This window comes from Drosophila novamexicana, unplaced genomic scaffold (genome assembly GCF_003285875.2).
Source record: "Drosophila novamexicana strain 15010-1031.04,08,12 unplaced genomic scaffold, DnovRS2.1 tig00000462-arrow-pilon, whole genome shotgun sequence".
NCBI classification, from domain to species: domain Eukaryota; kingdom Metazoa; phylum Arthropoda; class Insecta; order Diptera; family Drosophilidae; genus Drosophila; species Drosophila novamexicana.
The window spans coordinates 2,456,114-2,471,572 of record NW_020824806.1 but is presented as its reverse complement, the minus strand read 5'-3'; the positions used below and the strand labels follow the sequence as shown (position 1 = coordinate 2,471,572).

The 15,459-nt window shown below is 39.5% G+C and overlaps 4 protein-coding genes across 5 annotated transcripts; 2 read left to right on the top strand and 2 right to left on the bottom strand.

Annotated features, from left to right (window-relative positions):
• Positions 1–1,563: 1,563 nt before the first annotated feature.
• Positions 1,564–10,022, bottom strand: LOC115761081 (14-3-3 protein zeta). Of its 2 annotated transcripts, none has more exons than XM_030702700.1 (7): positions 9,949–10,022; positions 5,541–5,785; positions 5,356–5,469; positions 5,150–5,276; positions 3,689–3,812; positions 3,421–3,584; positions 1,564–2,464 (listed from the first exon to the last, which is right to left on the bottom strand). In XM_030702700.1, exons 2-7 carry the CDS (start codon positions 5,600–5,602, stop codon positions 2,309–2,311), a joined length of 747 nt encoding a protein of 248 aa, XP_030558560.1. In that variant the 5' UTR covers positions 5,603–5,785; positions 9,949–10,022; the 3' UTR covers positions 1,564–2,308. The 2 variants fall into 2 exon arrangements, with proteins under 2 accessions (XP_030558560.1, XP_030558561.1); XM_030702701.1 differs by having other exon boundaries at positions 9,954–10,001.
• Positions 10,023–11,577: 1,555 nt separating this feature from the next.
• On the top strand, positions 11,578–12,600 carry LOC115761080 (mRNA turnover protein 4 homolog). Its single transcript, XM_030702699.1, has 3 exons — positions 11,578–11,693; positions 11,758–12,005; positions 12,063–12,600. The coding sequence occupies exons 1-3, from the start codon at positions 11,666–11,668 to the stop codon at positions 12,555–12,557; spliced, it is 771 nt and encodes a 256-aa protein (XP_030558559.1). The 5' UTR covers positions 11,578–11,665; the 3' UTR covers positions 12,558–12,600.
• LOC115761079 (SAGA-associated factor 29) lies at positions 12,581–13,880 on the bottom strand. The gene is made up of 4 exons (XM_030702698.1): positions 13,708–13,880; positions 13,403–13,636; positions 12,941–13,328; positions 12,581–12,879 (listed from the first exon to the last, which is right to left on the bottom strand). Exons 1-4 carry the CDS (start codon positions 13,744–13,746, stop codon positions 12,665–12,667), a joined length of 876 nt encoding a protein of 291 aa, XP_030558558.1. The 5' UTR covers positions 13,747–13,880; the 3' UTR covers positions 12,581–12,664.
• Positions 13,881–14,043: 163 nt separating this feature from the next.
• Positions 14,044–15,404, top strand: LOC115760594 (diphosphomevalonate decarboxylase). The gene has a single exon (XM_030702027.1). The coding sequence runs from the start codon at positions 14,130–14,132 to the stop codon at positions 15,300–15,302; it is 1,173 nt and encodes a 390-aa protein (XP_030557887.1). The 5' UTR covers positions 14,044–14,129; the 3' UTR covers positions 15,303–15,404.
• The last annotated feature ends 55 nt before the right edge of the window (positions 15,405–15,459 follow it).

Sequence of the window (15,459 nt, the reverse complement as noted above, 5' to 3'; positions counted from 1 at the left end):
ACATAACCTCACACATATATATATATATATATATATATATATATATATATTTATGTATATTGTAAGCGTAAAATTCAATTGCGAAAATATACAGTTACTGTTCTTATGCACACACACATGAATACAAATACACATTTGCATACGATTTGAATTTCCTGGACAATAATAGTATGTATACATATATATATATATATATGTAGATGTGCATATATATGTGTATTATCGGTTTGTTGTAGCTCTTGTCGTCTTGAATTAAAATTGAATATACTTAGCTTTCAATATAGGTATTTTCGATTTTGATTAGTTATCATTTCCTGTTCTTTTGTTACTGCCAGTTGATGAAGTTGATGAACTCAACGAAACGCCTCGATGAACAAAACTAAATGTGTATGCACACACATACATGCACACATATGCATGCATGTGTGTATGTATGCTCGTACGTATGTATGTATCAACAATAAAGCAATATGTTGATGTTAGATGAGTTTAGCAGCATCTTAAAGCCAATGCCAATAATTGGCATCGTTCGAAAAATAAATTTAGTTTTTATGATGTATTTTCACTTGCTTCACACACCGGTTTTTTCTTTTTTCTTTTTGTTTGTTTGTTTTTTTTTTTTTTTTTTTTTTTTGAGGGGGTTTACATCGAAACACATAGATAATAATAATAGAAATAAAACACTGAGACATTTAAGTATAACAATTGCACATTGATATTGTTATATTGCTGTTGCTTTTGCATTTTGAATAATTGCATATAAGTAAGTATTATATAAGTACGCTATAAATATTAATCGCATCGATACGATATATTCTTTTGATCCAGCTGGGAAAAGCCCTGGAATTTTTTTTTACTTTTTGCTTATTTTCCCGACAATCAATCAATTGATTTGCATGCAAAGTTGAAAAGTCAACAAAAAATGAAAATTCCAACTACTGGCACAATAGAACTTATGCCTCTAAAGCTATCCGAAATCTTGTCCTGCCCATTGAGTGGACATTCGGGATATTTAAATTTTGTCAATCTTCCTTGGCTTAACTTTGCAATTGGAAAACTAATAACAATTAAAACTATAGGCAACAGTTTTGAGATAACTTTTAACTGCATTCTAAATGCAAGACTTTGAGGTTTAATGAACGAACTCAAAATGTAATATAAAATATATAATATAAATTAAAGTAAAAGTTAAGGTTTATGTTGTTTTTGTTTTTATTTGTTGTTGTATTTTAGAAAAAAAAGAATTACAAATAATACATAATTTGTTTCTTTTGGTTCGCATGGGGCTCTGCAGCAATGCAGATTGTTCTTGATTGACGACGAAAAATAAATGGGCATTATTTGTAATTACATAGATTGTATAAACCAATTATAGCCTTTGTTTGTTTGTTTGTATTTTTTTTTTAAGGAAAGCGACGCAGCGCATTAAACAAAAATAAAAGACAAGAAATTTGTATATTTTTGTGTTGAGTGTGTCTTGTGTTCTGTATGTTAATATAAAACAAAATGATAATTATTTATTAAAACATAATTATAATAAATAATATTACTTTTAGGCATATGTATAGTGTACGCAATTGGCCGAAACAGCGGAATAGTAATATTTAACTACACAAAACGAAATTCACACATCATTGCCATACACACACGAACTGTAATTCCTCTTGTTCTTGTTAGCTGATCATTTTATTTATATAATTATATAAGATTTGATTCGGATAGTTTCGATTTTGAAATTTGTTTATGAATATTTGCAAGAGCATATTACTTTATAACAAAGACAACTTGAACGGCATGTGAAGCAAATTAAGACGTTTGGGTTTCATTAACATTTTCTTTTTTATAGACTTTAATCAGCTTTCCTTTTAGGTTCTTCTCATTTAACAATACTGGCTCGAATACATTTTCCTATTGCAATCGATTGCAATTTGTATACAAGTTAAACATACCGCCTAAGCCAGATTCTGTTGGTTGTATGACAATAGTCCGTCTGCTCTTCTACACATCTCTCAGCCTCAAACTATCATCACACAGCCACAACAAGCTGCATCAGTATCCTGCTGTATTGTTCAATGTTTAATGTTTGATGTTGTTTTGTTTAGTTTGTGTTTGTGTTTGTGTTTGTGTCGATGCTGATGTTGATTTGATGTTGCTTTTATTATTATTACATTACTGCTCTGCTGCGTTCGACTCCCAAAGATTTGTTTTTATATTTCTTTTGTTTTGTTTGTTGTTTGTTTTGTTTTGTTTTGTTTGTATTACTGAATAATATTTGCATAGTCAAAAAGGAAACTTTTTAGTTGTTTGGTTAGTTGTCACCGCCCTCCTGTGGCTCGTCGCCATCGCCCTGGGTATCGGAGGTCCAAAGAGTCAGGTTATCCCTCAACAATTGCATGATGAGTGTTGAGTCTTTGTATGAGTCCTCGTTCAGTGTGTCCAGCTCGGCTATCGCGTCATCGAACGCCTGTTTAAAACACAATAAGTAATTTAGTATACGAACTAAAACAAATACAACAATAACAATATGCAAAATGCCGGCAAGGTAAATGCAAGTACAAGTTCTTGTTCAAGTGCAAAACGAAAGCATTTCAATTCAATTAGAGGAATATATATATATATATTTTTAGTATTGGATTTATAGTACCTTTTGTTTCAGTCAGCAACGAAGCGTAATAATTGAAATCAAAATATAATAATTAAACATATTTAACTAGCAGAAACTCAAAAAATAATATACTATATGTCCTAACGGTTAATGCACTTTCTCTTACAACCAATTAATAACTTCACCAGCAAGATTTGGACCGCATTTTCAAGTGGTTAACAGGAACATAAGCCAGGCTTTCAATATACGTAACATGCGAATTAATCGAGAGCTTAAACGATCGTATATACATAGATATATGTTGTATACATTCCTCTATGCGATAGATTTATTTAAACAGCAAAGTTCCGAATGTTAGTCACATAACAGCAACAGTTAAACAATTAATTAAGGAACAAACATTAAGTGTGTAGAAAGAAATTGAACCTGTTTAGCTAAATGACAAGCCCTCGCTGGTGAATTAATAATTTCGTAATAGAAGACGGAAAAGTTGAGTGCAAGACCTAATCTGATTGGATGTGTTGGCTGCATTTTAGTTTTTGCAATATCGAATGCCTCTTGATAAGCTTTTTTCGAGTCCTCAACGACGTCTTAAAATATGTACATTATTATTGGCACCAAAAAAAAAGATAAATAAAAAAACACAATGAAACAAAAAGAAAATAAAGAACCATAGTTCACAATTAGTTTTCGATATGATAAACACATTCAAAAATTATATACGACTTAAAGTTATAAAGAATTGAAATGGTTTTTTTGTTGCACTTGGCTTGAATCTTGCTCGCCTGCCAGACAATTGGCACTTGAATATTAACCTGTTTAGCCAATTGGCAAGCCTTATCTGGAGAATTCAAAATCTCATAATAGAAGACTGAGAAGTTAAGTGCAAGACCCAAGCGGATGGGATGTGTTGGCTGCATTTTGCCCTTGCTAATGTCAAATGCATCCTGGTAAGCGGTTTGGGAATCGGAAACAACAGCTGCATTTTTGTGAACACACAAAGAGATAAAGTTTACGTTTTGTTTTTTAAGATCTTATTAAGGTCTAAGGTGTACTTGTAATAAGCCGCCTTTTGATACTTACTGTTGCGTGCGTCTCCTGTGGCGACCTCAGCTAAATACCTGTAATAATCTCCCTTCATCTTCAAATAGAAAACCTTGCTTTCTGGATTGCTGGCTTTTGGAATAAGATATTTGTCCAGAAGTCCCTGTTAATTAAAAAGAAGAAGATAGCAAATTATAAATATACAACCTGATACAACCTGAGCCACAGTTAAAAAAAAACAATAAGAAAACATAACCAACATGAATCTGAAGGCCTGAGACAATCTCTAAGCATATAAATAAACATTTCTAATTGCTTGGCGCACAATAAGCTCTGCTATTAATCCAAAATTATGCCAGGCGAGCACAGCTTACCCCACCCCACCCCACCACACACTCAACCTGGTACAAGAATAAATACATATACAGCATATGGTGTGTGGGTGTGTGTGCCTGTACGTATGTATGCCAATTTTACAGTCGACTGCGGCACTTCAAAGTGTTATCGATTTTCTGTCACCAAAGAGAAAGGGAAGCCCAACAGTGTTGCCAAGCGCCGCCACAAAAATTAGCTGTAGCCGCTGTTGAAAATAGCTAAAAGCAGCTAAAACGGCCGAAATCTATTTCTTAGAACAAATTAAAGCCCACTTTCTAGTACTCGTTGATGTACAAAATAAAAAGCTAAAAAGCGAATTTAGCTAGAAAATAACTGAACTGGCAACTCTGACGTTAGCGCCAGCCCCAATCCAAAGGGAAGGGCTAACATACACGCATATTGGGCGTTTATATATATGTGCGTCGCACTTTGATTTATTTTTAAACTCTGAGGCTTTTTTACTTAATAGGTCAGCGGGTGTGTCAATTTAGTTCAGCTTTAAAATATGGCCGAGCACCTTTAGCAAAAACTGTAATTAAATTGATATTAATCAAGCCAAGTTGCTGGGCCATTGTTGCTGTTGCTATCTAATCTTGACGTTTATTTATAAAAGAAGTGCGCGCGTGTGTGTGTATATGGGGTGTGCTGCGATAGGATGTGCAGTGTGACAGCAGCAACATGTCTGGAAAATTTTTTTTAAAAATAGATTTATTGATTGTAATACAATTTGCTGCACACACATCCACACACATCCACACACACCCACGCAAATCGCACACTGGGCCCCTCTGATTGTAATTTCAAACTAGCCCTAACAAACCTGGCACAGCAATAGCTATATACGCAGCTGTATATGATACGGTTATTTTTTTTTTATATATAAAACTGGATGCTACCACCCATCATCTGCCCATCACCCGCCGCCACCGACGCCCACAGGCAATGGGGAATAGGACCTGCGCAGTGCACAGCCGCAACAGTGGGGCGGCTGTCAGGGCTCATCATAATTTGCTTATCTTTGGGAGTGAGGAGGATGGAGGCTAACAATGTTCACGGTCACGGGCAGGAGAGTAAAATAGAGTAGTGTGGAGTAGGGTAGAGTTGGGTGGAGCTAGCTTTACGTACCAGAACTTCATAGCAAATTTCTCTAAGCTCCTTCTCCACACGCTCTCTGTACTCGCGGGCGAGCTGTTGTTTTCTGGCGGATGCTTCGGTTTTTTGCTCAATGGAGGAAATAACACGCCACGATGACCTGTTGTTATATATAATTGATTATTAGATACATGTAAGTCGTATATGTTAAAAGTCAGTTGTCGTAATGCGACATTTACCTGCGCGCTCCAACCACATTTTTGTAGGCAACGGAGAGCAGATTTCTTTCCTCATTTGACAGCTCGACGCCCGTCTCTGTGACTGATTTCATGGCCTGGGCCATGTCATCGTAGCTATAATCGAATTGTAAAATTGAATTATTTATTTAATGCTTTGATCTTTGCAATAGCACAAAAGCACTTACCGCTCTGATTGCTCGGCCAATTTTGCCTTCTGGACCAGTTCTTCCTTATCGACTGTCGACATTTTGTGGTTTTTTTTTTGTTTTTTAGTTACTTGACCAAACTAATAATATGAATAATTTGTGTATGTGTGTCGGTGTGTGTGTGTGTTCACGACCTCTGTTGCAGTTGATAGACAGCAGAAAAATGAATTAAAGTAAGAGGAATCCACAGCTCAAAGCGTCGCTCACAGTGTGTGACTGGTTATCTGGAATAAAGCGAATATATATATAGATATATAAATTCAGTCTTTTAATACTAAATTCAATTGAATTTCCCACGCGGCACATCCATTATTAATTGGCAACCTGTTCGAGTAAAACGCCCAAACACTCGCAATTTTCTTTTTACGATTATGTTTTAGGGGAATTTAGAATTCTATTCTGGCGAGGAGCCACCCACATCTTAATTGGAAAGCTACGATTAATTCATTTATTTTACTTCGCCAAGTTTCAATACGTATATCCTTTGGCAATACACACACACCACACACGCACACACTTATACAAACTGGCATACAGCTACACAAAAGCGGAAACCCGAATAATTATCTGCCGCTGCTATGTTGCTCTTCCGACCAGGCCCGAAACTCGACTAAAACGAGAACTTGCCCGCGTTTGGCTGTGGCGAAATGGCCAAAAGACTGAGCTGGTGCGAAGGAGCAAAGCTTGCCGGCGGTGTAGGCAAGCGGCAGGACTCGCATGCACATAGCAGCTGCGCGTTGCAAACTTCTGATGATATTGAAATATGTTCGCGGCAAAAGGATATGGCTTAAACAAGTTGTGTGTCTACATGGTAATAAAAACTTGCCATATATATATATAGAAATACATACATATATACATGTACATGCATATACATATGTGCACATGCTAAAGGATTTCAATTTGCATTGAGCAGTCATAAGATGAGTCAAAATTTAACAGCTTTGTTTTCGAGTTCACAATATTCATGTGCTACAATTAGCATTAATATATAAGTATAGTATATACATATAAATATATACATGTATGATGACTGAATCATCGAGAGCTTGCCATATCAGTATTGCATTTAATTTCAATCGCAAGTATTTTTAACATAACACGTTGAGTATAAAGTAGTGGAAAGAGTTGTTGCTTAAACCCGCATTGATGATAAATAATGAAAAATATCTAAACGCAACGCTTGCCTGGTTTTAATGTCAATAAATTTGCGTTTTATGGTAAACAGCCAGTGAGTCACATGCTAACATTTGGGTTTTATATTTAACATGCATGTTATGATGCCAAAGGGTAACCTGTTGCCTTTGACTAACGGCTGAATGCTTCCAGCTACATGGCTTTATGTGCTGGCATTACATAAATATTGATTGATTGTTATTTATAAATACACGGCGACTGAGGCTGATTGATACATTTTCCATTATCCTTGGGGGGACGGACTCTACAAACGACATAACGACAAAATTATCCCCAAGGAAGCTCCGTCAGGAGGACATTTGCCCTGGCTTTTAGCATAATGTGCTTTTGACAGGTACAAACTGGGTTTGTGTGTCTATGTGTGTGTGAGCTGTATTGAAGGGTGTGTGTTTGTTCGTGTGCGTGGGTGTGTTCCAGTTTGTGTTTGTGATTTAAATTGTTTGTGAATACTATTACACGTGCCCTGGCTTTTGGCGATAAATCTGCTTGTTTAGTGAGGCCCAACTTCGAGATGCACATTGATACGAGCGCAATGGACATGGGGAATGTTAAAAAGGCGAGAAAAAAAAGCAGCGGCCACGACAAGCAAATGGAATGAAAAAACAAAAAACAGAAAATAAACCAACATACATACACATTGAGAGAAAAGTTAAAAATAAACTATGAATAAAAATTGAAAATGAAATAAAAGAGAGAAATCTCTGGCTATGTGTGTGTGTGTGTGTGTGTGGTATGTGAACAAGCACACATACTAATAAATATGTACATATATATGTATATACATTACTTGTATGTATTCAGATGTCAAAGATAAATGCACAATGACCCCAATGCACAAATCTCAACATGGCAACAAAACTTAAACAAACCTTGTAAAGATCTCAAATTATGGGCATCCAATAATATTAGCATTGTAACTTATTGGCAAATAATTATATAGATACTTATATAGACGTATACATCTGTAAGTACATGTAGTTCATTAGGCACCCACCCACTTGTTATCCTATTCTGTAAACGATCGCATCCGACCGTCAAAATTTAAAACATTGAACCTTAGACAGCACACAAGTGCAGGTAAACATACATAAGTACATGTACATGTATGTATGTGCATACCTACATACCCAACTACTAAATGCGATGTATGTACATACATATGTTTGTATGAATAGCAATTTTTGGCGTTGCTCGTTTTTAGGTCAATTGACGTGTTTTTCGTACAGTTATTGACAAAAATAAATAAAAGAGATGAAAACAAAAGCTAAGCAGACCGCAACGGCGGAGTTTGGCTATGATTTTAATTTGAACATTCCAAAAGTGTTATGTATGTATGTATGTATGGTACATATGTATGGGTGCTTTTAAATAGCTATACACCCAGGCAGCCACTCCCGCCTTTCGATAGTGGAGCCCGCAGCAATGGAGCGGATTGTATGCGTCATGGGCTGTGTCATTTTTTGGATATGCCTCACAATGAGGAAGTAGTGTGCGACTGCAAGAGGCGATCACAAACTATTTTTAATGTAAAAGTGTATGCACATTTGTATGTGTTCATATGTTAGCTGACACATACATGTGTGTACGTTTTAGCAATTGTGTTTCATAAAAAAGTAGAAGAAACCCGCTAATAATTAGCGAAATGTCAGTGCGACGTCGGCGGCATTGGCTTCGGTCACTGGTACAGATTAAAGATAACGGCAAATAAAATTCGAAACCGTTTGTTGAATTCTGCGATGACGGCAACTTTGAGTGCTGCAAAACGGCGCTGGCCTATGCGAATACCAGTATGTACATATGTGTGTTGCGAGTGTGTTGGAAAACACACCACACCGGGCGGCAAAGTGTAAACTCACCACACCGGCCCCATGAGGTCGTCGCGACAGAGATTCGGCTACATGCGCAGTACAGAAGAAAAAATACGACTATAGAGAAATGCAGATAAGCACAAAATTCCAATACACAACGATTTTGAAAAATATACACCTCAAGACAGCTTTCAATAGTTATATTGCATGCCTTTTATATATATTTAACATTTTTGAATCGGTTAAAGAATTTAAAAAGAAAGAAATCAAATTATATACATATTGTCAAATGAATGTACGTACATATGTACATAAGCTGACAAGAAACAAGTGTGTCTGCAACATATTGAAGGGGTGGGTGGTGAAGAGCACGCAACAAAATGTATAAAAATAATCCCACCGGAGAGAACGATAAAGAGAACACACTTCCAAACGGGCAAAGACAGCAGCGGTTGCGAGAGCAGTGCGGCATAAAAGAACACGTAACCGCGTGTGTCGTCAACTTACATACATATATATGTACATTTAATGTACATACGTACGTACAAATGCTCGTATATCTATTTAGATACACATATGCAGGTATATATTATAACATACATGTATGTATATATGAATTCTTAAATATATGTATATGTATGCATTTGTGGTGAATTGTGACGCAGCAAATCCAATAAAAACCAAATTAGCGATGTACGTTTATAAATGCATATACATCAATATATATGTAAGTGTATATAAAAGGAATCCAAAACGATTTATTTTCAACGGATTTTTCAAAACGACGCTTGCAGCACACTTCTCTAAGGCAAATGTGCATATGCGTAATACATTCGGACTGGCGTACTCACACATACATACATTCGTTCGTTCGTATGCATGTGTGTTAGCTATTGACGACTAAAACGCCTAGCGACCAGAACACACTTAAGCACCACAATTCGCCTTCGCATTAGCCAAGTCAGTTGTTGCCACGGCCGCCAACAATCAACCGAAAGCACTGAAAATACGAAGCTACAAACGAATCTCACTTCTACATATACACACACATACACAAATACAAAATTTACCAATACTCATGCAAAGCGGGCATTTGTACATACGTATGTATTTTTTGCACAAATTCACAGTTCTGAACATTTTCGACTTTTTGCGTAGTATTTTTATCGATCGTTCAATGGAAGCATGTAGAAAAATTTTCATGCATGCGGCGTTTGCACATGTCTCGATGAATTGAAAAATATCGAAGATATTAAAGTTGCATAAACTACCGATATGCACATGTTTATTGCATCGCCTTAAATTGCTTAAGGTTTTATAATTAATATATACATCTCTCAGTACATATATTTCGCCCCATATTACTAATGCAAATTGGTTACCTTACATTCGATTCACTCGAAACGACAACGACGACTATCAACGAACGGCGAACGACTAAAAGTGACGGCAAATGTTGCACACAGTAAGCGCTGTATCTGTGTGTACGCCTCTTTACACACATTTATATATACACAAATAGGCGGCAGCGCATGCCGCTACACCAGACGAGAGAGTAAAAGAGAGAGAGAAAGAGAGAGCGCAGAGTCGAAATAGGTAAAAATGAGTAAATACCAGTAAGTGTTGCCAACCTGGCCGCAAAACAAAGTTGCCAGGTGTGACACAAGTGAAATGAGTTCGTTAAGTTTCAAATGACCTGCTGTTGTTATGCTGAAATCACAATTTGGAGCATACCATTACTAAGAATAAGGCAGATTGGGTTATTGCCGCTTGTAAATTAATTACTAATTATGCATTTAGGCGTAGCGCACTTTTTGACGTTAAATGCCAGTAGTTACAATTTGTTGGCCCACTACAAGTTGCAGTTTGTGTGTGCATGACGCATGCCACAGAAATGTTGGGGAGGAGCTTGGCGGGCGTTTGCTGCTGTCGTCAATTGTGCGCAATTGTCGTTTAATTGAGTAATTTGAATGAGACGTACGTCCGTATGTTAAATTTTTAAATTCGAATGTTACCGAGTTGTATTTGTGGCCTTGTACGTGTCTATTTGCGCTTTGTAAAATTTATCAACATTTGCAGTTTACAATGAAGAAGCTAATACATACTTGCAGTCAAATATGAAAGTAATTCAAGGGAAAATTTCTTCTGATTACTCCCTGCGGCATTTCGTCTTAATCTAAGCCCTTGAATTGCGCTTCACACACACACACAGAGACACACAGACAAATTGTACCTGTTAAAACCTTCTAGCTCTTATCTGGCGGCACCCTGATTAAATTTATTTTTCAACTTCACGGGCTGTGACGGCAGCTTATCAGCAATTATGTGCTTTTGATAAGCCACGGTAAATTATTGCCTTAATTCTAATGTTGGTTTTCATTGAATTTGCTCTGGGCGCTAAGCATATCCGAGTCGAGGAAGGCAACGCGCTTTCAACGCTTTTTGAATTCTAACTGATTAAAGTTTTTTTTTTTGTTGGCAATGCTGTACGTTTTACTCGGCAATTCACAGAATTACGTCATCAGCGTCCTACTTGAAACAGTAAATAGGTGTTGATGCGTTTTTCAATTTATCTATCTTGATGTTACACAACTTGCATCTCACTAGGGCGCTGCTATATCATGTTGCAATTTGGGGAATTATGAATTAATTCACCTGAGAGTTTTGAATCAATACATGGGAAAAATGCGGTTTCAGTCTCGCCGACAACATGGCGCTCCAAGTAACACAATGCGTACATGCGACAAATATTACTCACTGCGCCTATACAAAACTATAACTTTTCAATATTGGTAGACCACACTGGTACAGGTTTAAACACTATTATTATTTAATTATATTTTTTAAAATAATATATGCAATATTACTACGTAAACACACCTTTCGTCGGCTATTGCTGCAGTGTGACCAAACTAAGTTACCGTAATAACCCATAATTCTTGTTAGTGTGACAGCGTTTTATTATAAAAGCAGGTTGGCAGCACGACAGTAATCGATATATTGTGCATCGATACACCATTCATCGTAGCGGTCGCACGTGTTTACTTCGGTGTTTAAACTTTAAAAGATTCAAGTTGGAAATATATAAAAGTTGCTATAATGCCGCGCTCCAAACGTGATAAGAAAGGTACACAACAGGTCTGCCAATCATAACTAGTGCAACGTTATTAGCATTGTTTTTCTACTTGCAGTTTCTTTAACCAAAACCGACCGCAAGGGTCTGGCTTGGAAGCAGCGCATCATCGACGACATACGATTTTGTGTTGAAAAGTATCCCAATATATTCGTGTTCCAGGTGCAAAACATGCGTAATAATCTGCTTAAAGATCTGCGACAGGAATGGAAGCGCAACTCCCGTTTCATATTTGGCAAAAATCGCATTATGCAAATCGGTTTGGGACGCACAAAAGCCGAAGAAGTGGAGACGGGCATACACAAGGTTCGCACTTGGTTATATATGCAAATCTAACGGGCTTTAATTTAAAACACTTTTCAGCTTTCGAAACGCCTCACTGGACAGGTGGGTCTGTTGTTCACAGAAAAGACCAAAGAGGAAGTCCTGGAATGGGCCGAAAACTATTGGGCTGTAGAATATGCGCGCAGTGGATTTAAGGCCACAGAGACAGTGACTTTGCCCGCAGGACCTCTGGAGGAGTTTGCGCACTCAATGGAGCCGCATCTCCGTTCCCTCGGCCTGCCCACAAAACTGGAGAAAGGCGTGGTAACCATATACAGCGATTATACTGTGTGTGAAGAGGGCAAGGTGTTGACGCCGGAGCAGGCGCGCATTCTGAAATTGTTGGGCAAACCAATGGCAAAGTTTCGTTTGACTATGAAATGTTCCTGGACAAAGGCTGATGGATTTCAGCTGCATGTTGAGGACGATGTGGAGGAGGATAAAGCAACAGACAGCCCCATGGAAGAGGATGACAATGAAAATAATGATGAAGATGATGCTGCTGCTGCTAATGATGATGATGATGAGGAGTAATTAGCTAATATTTCAAATAGAAATTAAGTTATGAATATGTATATAATAATTATATATGTAGCTATTACAAGTTTTTGTAAACAACGCAATCTTGCTTACTTTCCGACCTAGGCCGATGAGAGATTGCCGCTGCCACTGCCCGCACCCTTCTTGGTGGGTCGATATGCAATCACATAACGTTGGGCCACTGGCAGAGGCTCTGCATAGCCATTCAAATAGGATGAATCCTCGAACAGCACCTCATACTCCTCGGTCGCTGTTTGCGGCAGGCGATGGACAATGGCTTTGTAGAAGCATGTCGTCTGTGGGTAAAGAGCCATCACTATAGATCGGGGAGATGATGGATTAGTCGATTGAATTGCAATAGTTCTTAAACCACGCACCGACTGTGTCCTTGGGGAAGAGCGCATGACCATCGGTCTCTGGATTGGCGCGCATTAATGGCAATGGTATGACTTTGCGCTTGCTGAGCACGTGACGATCCTTCTGCTCCTCGTCAATGTCAATGACATCGTATTTGTTCTGGCGATGCAGAAATTGCACCACCTCGGCCAATATCCAGTTCTCCTCCTCGTCGATGCCCTTCGCCAAGGCGGCAACATTGTCACCCACTTTGGCCACATAGTTGCTCTCCGCTGGTATGGCGCCGCACAGTGCTGGAGCGCGCTCGCCCGGCTTGCCCACGAACAGGGGCAACGTCTGGGCGGAAAGCTGCACCATTTTCATGAGGGCGCCGCGACGAATGGCCTCCTTGTTGCCAGCGTTGCGGGCCTGTGCAGATAGATGGCAATGTATACAATGTTAATCTTTATGGAGATTGAGGTATATGTAAAGAGTTGACTCACCTGTATGCGACGTTCATTTCGTATGTTTCTGATTTCATGTATTTTGGCCAGCGCCGCTCGAATTGTGGCCTCCTCCTGCGTAGCTTCCAGAATCTTGGCCTGGAGGAGCGTCTTTAGTTTCGGATTGGGCGTCTGACTCTGCTGGGCACGCACAAGGCTAGCAATTGAGCTCTCAGCACGTCGCCGTTCACTGTCCACTTTGTGGATATGTTGTTGTATATCCTTCAGGCGATCCTGGTGGGGTTTGAGAGCAAATAAGATAGGCTTATTATTAACGAAAAACTTGATATGTAGTTGTTGCCCACCTGAATCTGCTGCGCAGCACTCTCGGCAGTAAGTGGCATTGTGTTTCGACCGTTTATTAAATTTTGTTTATATTATTTGTGTATGTAAACTAAATGCTGCTCTTTTTGTTGTGTGGATGGTGGAATGATACATCAGCCTTTCTGTTGGTATTTTTATGTATGCGCAAATGTAAAATGAGCTAAAAATGCCCAGTTTTTATTTATAGCTACATTGCGAACACGACACACAAATTCACAATAGACACCATTCTACATAAATACTAGATAAGTATTTATATACTGCCGGTTTGCGTTTCCCATCGCTTGTGTTCGATAGGCTTATCGGGCGTCTATCGGCAGACTGCCGCACTTTAGGGTGAAAGCTGGGGAAAGTCGTTTTTAAACTTAGTGCTTGGCATTGTTTATATTAGAGCGAACATAAAATGTTTTCGGCAACGTGCGTGGCACCCGTGAATATGGCCCTGGTCAAATACTGGGGCAAACGGAACGAGGAACTGATACTGCCAATCAATGACTCCGTCAGCATGACGCTGGACGCAAACGAAATGTGTGCAAAGACCACAATAACCGCATCGGAGAGCTTCAAACAGAATCGTATGTGGCTGAACGGCGAGGTGGTGCCCTTCGAGGAGAACGCACGCCTCATGCGTTGCCTTGCGGGTGTACAGCGTCTGGCCCTAGCTAACGGTGCTCACAAATTGCCGCTTTCCTGGAAGCTGCACATCGCCTCGTACAATAATTTTCCCACTGCCGCGGGGCTAGCTTCGAGTGCTGCCGGCTACGCGTGCCTCGTCTACACGCTGGCCCGCCTCTACGAGCTACCCCTGAACGAGGAGCTGACCACAGTTGCCCGTCAGGGCAGCGGCTCGGCGTGCCGCAGCCTCTACGGCGGCTTTGTGCACTGGCGTCGCGGCTCGAGCGCCGATGGCAGCGATTCGATCGCTGTGCCGCTGGCGCCCGCTGGCCATTGGCCCAATATGCACATGCTCATATTGGTGGTCAACGATGCACGCAAGAAGACCGGCTCCACCAGGGGCATGCAGCTGGGCGTCAGCACCTCCTCGCTGATACAGCATCGCGCCAAGGAGGTTGTGCCTCGGCGTGTCAAGGAGCTGATGGCGGCAATTGACAGTCGCGACTTCCAGGCATTCGCTGAGATCACCATCAAGGAGTCCAATCAGCTGCACGCCATTTGCTTGGACACGTATCCGCCGTGCGTCTACATGAACGATGTCTCGCATGCGATTGTCAACTTTGTGCACGACTACAATGAGACGGTGGGCTCCTTGCAGGCCGCCTACACCTTTGATGCTGGCCCAAATGCTTGCATTTATGTGCTGGCCGAGAATGTGCCGCGTCTTTTGGCTGCCATCCAACTGGCCTTTCCCAATGATGCGCAGCAGAGCGTTGAGTACCTCAAGGGGATTCCCGTGCCGCCCGTCGAGCTAAAGAATGGGTTAAGGGACGCCTCCATCGGACATGTCAATCCCAATAATATGCTCAAGTACATAATCCACACGAAAATCGGCGAGGGTCCACACCAGCTAAGCGACGAAAAGAGTTTGTTAATTGACGGTTTCCCACTGCCCAAATAATATTTCTAATTAACTTAGACTCTTCCTAGATTCCGGGCTCAAAGTGCACGCTTGAAATAAGTTGCTAAAGGCTTAACTTAATTTATTTTTGACTATAACTAGAAAAATCTAGCCAGGTTCGGCAACTTTCATTTCTTTGTAGATATACTTACATAAC